The 4,585-nt window shown below is 39.2% G+C and overlaps 2 protein-coding genes across 2 annotated transcripts; both read right to left on the bottom strand.

Moving 5' to 3' along the window:
• On the bottom strand, positions 1–1,758 carry LOC105216714 (uncharacterized). The gene is made up of 3 exons (XM_011191340.3): positions 1,522–1,758; positions 1,323–1,435; positions 1–1,220 (listed from the first exon to the last, which is right to left on the bottom strand). The coding sequence occupies exons 1-3, from the start codon at positions 1,681–1,683 to the stop codon at positions 848–850; spliced, it is 648 nt and encodes a 215-aa protein (XP_011189642.1). The 5' UTR covers positions 1,684–1,758; the 3' UTR covers positions 1–847.
• Positions 1,759–2,690: 932 nt separating this feature from the next.
• LOC105216715 (tenascin) lies at positions 2,691–4,585 on the bottom strand. Its single transcript, XM_011191342.3, has 4 exons — positions 4,356–4,585; positions 4,128–4,240; positions 3,035–4,024; positions 2,691–2,939 (listed from the first exon to the last, which is right to left on the bottom strand). The coding sequence occupies exons 1-4, from the start codon at positions 4,506–4,508 to the stop codon at positions 2,807–2,809; spliced, it is 1,389 nt and encodes a 462-aa protein (XP_011189644.1). The 5' UTR covers positions 4,509–4,585; the 3' UTR covers positions 2,691–2,806.

The raw sequence follows: 4,585 nt of genomic DNA, 5'->3' as shown, positions 1-4,585 counted from the left end.
CAAGGGTTATGTTGAAAACTATTAAAATGCTTTAATTCAGTAGGGAAAAACACGAGAAACCTTAAATTCATGGTAAAGATGGTACAGAGGGGCTATACTCAAATTTGTACACACAATCTAAATGGGCGTGGCTCCGCCCACTTATGGGTCAAAACCCATATCTCTTAAACTACTCGACCAATTTTAACGAAATTTGGTTCGTAACATTTCTCGGGTATCCTAATGATTTGTTTTGAAAATGGTTTCACAACCACGCCTACTTTCCACTATTTTGAAGCCCATCTGATTCGTTCACTTAGCAATCTAATGAAGCATCGGTAAAAATATCGAAGCTTTTCTGAAATACTGTATTTCTATAGAATAGCCCGCATAAAAATCACAAAAATCGGTCTTTAACTTTTCAAGGCCCTAGATATTGAACATGTGAACCTAAAATCGTTTAGCTAATTTTTTATTGAAAATATCGGTAAATCTCTCCGATATTCTAAAGAAATTCAAAGGAGATGTGCTCCTTACATAAACAAGTGTGTCTCTTTGCCAAAATTGAGCAAAATCGTGTCAATAGTTGAAATCAGTCCATGAATAACGAGAGTCCCCATATATATTCTATATAGATTTTTGATATTCGAGTGAACTTTATGCCGAATATGTGAGAAAACTGTGTACTCGTATTAAAATTACATAAATAAATTGAGAGAGTATATTTTTTAAGTCACATCGAGAATAGAATATCCACATAACTATAGCTTCAGGCACTTAAACCACATTTATTCAACAATTTGTCTCTTATTTTTCATTGGCTTAACACCTAAACTATTGCAAGAGCGTCCTATAAACCCGTCTAGAATTAAGTTTGTGAATTGCAATCATAACATGTTGATGAATCAGTTGTGCGCGAGGATATGTCTGCAGCACTTTCGGAAGATTTTGTTCCAATAGCTGGTAAGTATGCCTCACCAATAAAGGATGACAAGTCGGTAGCAGGTATATTAACTCCACCAGCAGAAGATTGTGTACTTATAACAGGTACGTCAACGCCGCCTGCTGAAGATTGTGAGCTGGCGGAAGACTGTGTACCTAAGCTCGGAAAAACTACACCACCAGTTGATGCAACTGATAAAGAAATTGATTCTCCAATTTCGCCACGTACATCAATCCCATGCGGCTTAGTCTTTGCCTCTGGTAAACGTTCATCCAACAACTTTTTAATGTAATCCAATCTGTAGGCAAGCAAAATAAAAGCATGCATTAATATTAATGGTTCATAAGTGAAAACAAAGACTGACACAACAGAACTTCGCAAGATCGCAAAGGCTACTCACCTCAAATTGTATGAGTCCAGCAGGAGAAAAATATTCTTCATAGCATTCTTGATCTGAGTAACCTGTTGCGCCACATTCTTTAATTGCTCATCATCGTAGAGAGGTGTGACGGTCTGCAAATAGTAATATATTATAAATCTCAATTATGTTCAACCGAAGACGCTATAAAAACGCCGCTTCGTTGTTTATGCTATCATACTTTGCTTTCCGCATTATTCGGATCAGTTGAGAACAGCTGCTCAAAACTGGTTGTCTGCTCACTGGGCGACGCAAACGACGTCGCTAAGTCAAAAGTTAAAAGCAACAACGCTGATAAGAAAGCTCCGCTACTATGACGTCTATACTGAAGGTGTGTCCGCATTGCTGTCGATTCACTTGACTACGAGTTCAAGATGCTACTCCACTGCTGGTTGTTATACAAATGACACATGTCATAAGCGAGGAGTCATGCTTTATGGTGTAGAACCAAGAGATTTTTCAGAAATATGCTTGGTCTTTGTGTTTGCCATAATCACTTTTTCTATATTATTCATTGTGGAGAGCAATTCAAGTTTCGCCCCAGACAGACGGTAATCGAAGACCGCGTATAAGAGGCGCTACAACAAGTTTCAATTTAAGTCGATTTTGTGAACAAAAGAGAGCATGGAACACTCCAGGATCGAAAGCAAGTAGCTGCGGTTATATTCACTGATTTCGTGAAGAGGTTAGAGTAAAACGTGAAAGTGATTACCCTATTAAGAATATAACCACAAAATATAAATTAACCTAACTTAACCTCCTTCCAAACCACAAAATATCAAAACAAACTGACTCTATTTTATGGTACTATCTCATGAAGTCTTTCCAATTAGCAGAGTATCTCATCATACATATTTTTAATGGCGGTCTTAATAGCCACGGTCGAGTACCACAACGGACTCTTTTCCTATTGTTACATTCTGTACAAAGCGAAGCCCGAAGTACCAATGTTTAGCCACCCATACCGAACGAATCAGCCGTACTGTCTCTAGAGAAATGTGCTATCTATCTAACAAGGAATAACAGGGTACCATGGCGTAAGTTCAACAGAAAAAGGAGAGGTAAGTTGGTCTGACATATCTGTTATTAAGAAATAAATTAATTTTTATACAAAACATAAAGGTCTAACATCTATTCCTCTCAGAAATTATTTAAATCAGAAAAAAGAATCAACCTATGCTAGCAAATACAAATACGTTTGGCAGCAACGACATATTGCCGTTAGAACCAAAGCTTGTTCTCTATCTGAATCACACAACGTACAGTGATAGCATTAGCTATTTATAAGTACGGTAATTATCTCTTCTTATCGCTCTTCCCAGTAAATAAACTATGTAAGTAAGAAATCAATTCAAAATTGAGTATTTCGCTTTATTTCCTTAGTACGATTAGAAATATATTTTAATATATAAATGAATATGTGGTGGTATAATGCTAAATTCGGTCAATTATCAGACTTAAACATTTTATTGCACAGCTCTAACAGCCATATGCACATATTTTAGAGAGTATTCATGTCCATGCCAATGCGTCCAATCAATACCTTTGCCATACTTATCTTTACTGTATTTGCCACGTAAGTACTGACCATTCAAATTGCTGCAAAAGTCAAGAAGAAATATAAATATGAAATAACTAAGTAATGCAAATTGAAAACTATATCGCTGCTTCAATTGAATTTATTCTGAACTCACCTATCATGACAAGCCTTATACCACCATGCACCCGTATACTCCGCAGCACAATTACGATCCCACATATCATGATCGGCATCCTTTGTGCTAAACTTCTGACCTTGACTTGTGCGCAAAGAATCACCCGCATTGCCTTCAAATTTACCAAGCATATTCAAAGCATACGCTTCATGCTCATCGCCAATGGCGAAATTCTCATAACGAGCATAACGCGTTACATTTTCAAAATCCTCCATTTGTACCCACAATTCGTTAAGATGTGCATGTGTTATGCCATGCAAACGTTCCAAGCCGATGAAGTATTCACTATTCCAATTACCGAAACCCGTTTGATATTCCTCCCAATTGCGATGGAAAGAAATCGAGCCATCTTGTCGACGCTGCGCAACCGTCCAAGCTGTTCCGCCATTTGTATCGAGAAGACAGTAGGCATAGAAAGGTTTTAAACCCGAATCAGGCAAATAGAGATGATAGATACCGCTCTTAGCATTAGCACCAGCTAGCTTCACGGCCTCTGCGCAGGTGGGCGGCAGCACAGGATTACTATAAGGGCAAAGAGCGCCATATAAACCCGACTTGTATGAAGTTTGTGGATTGCAGCCACATGATGATGAGGATGAATCGGTTGGGGAAACGAATGAACCACCTGTGGCAGATTGTGAGTCAGTGGCCGGTATATTAGCGCCACCTGCTGATGATTGTGAAACGGTAGCCGGTATATTATTGCCACCGGCAGCGGATTGTGTACTAATAACAGGTAAGTCAGATAAGTCGCCGCTTGCTGAAGATTGTGAGCTGGCAGCCGGGATGTTTGCGCCACTGGCAGAAGACTGTGTATTTAAGCCTGGGAAAAGTACACCACCAGTGGTTGCATGTGTTGAAGAAATTGATTCCCCACTTCCGCCTGCACCACCGCGTACATCAATCCAATGCGGTTTAGTTCTTACCTCCGGTAAACGTTCATCCAACAACACTTTAATGTGATCCAATCTGTAGGCAAGCAAAATAAGTGCATGCATTAATATTATTAGTTGATAAATGAAAACCAAGGCTGCTGTAGCAGAACTTCGCAAAAAACACAAAGGCTACTCACCTCAAATTGTATGAGTCCAGCAGCAGAAAAATATTCTCACTAGAAATCTTGAGCTGAGCAACCTGTTGCGCCACATTCTTTAATTGCGCTTCATCGCAGAGTGGGGTGACGGTCTGCAAAATGTAAACAAAAAAATAGTCAACATTAAAAGTAAGTATATCGATTGTGTTCTTCCAAAGACGCTGTAAAAACGCCGGTTCGTTGTTTATGCTATCACTCTTCGCTTACCGCATTATTCGGATTAGTTGAGAACAGCTTCTCAAAACTGGTTGTCTGTCCACTCGATGTCGCAAACGACGTCGCTGAGTCTAAGGTCAAAAACAGCAACGCTGATAAGAAAACTCCGCTACTATGACGTATATACTGAAGGTGTGTCTGCATTGTTGTTGCCTACTTGTCTTCACTGCGCATTGGAGATGCTACACCATCGGTGGTTGTTTCACAAATGACACATGTCA

The sequence above is a fragment of the Zeugodacus cucurbitae genome, chromosome 2, assembly GCF_028554725.1.
Source record: "Zeugodacus cucurbitae isolate PBARC_wt_2022May chromosome 2, idZeuCucr1.2, whole genome shotgun sequence".
In the NCBI taxonomy this organism is placed as follows: domain Eukaryota; kingdom Metazoa; phylum Arthropoda; class Insecta; order Diptera; family Tephritidae; genus Zeugodacus; species Zeugodacus cucurbitae.
This window is presented reverse-complemented; position numbering and strand designations above follow the sequence as displayed.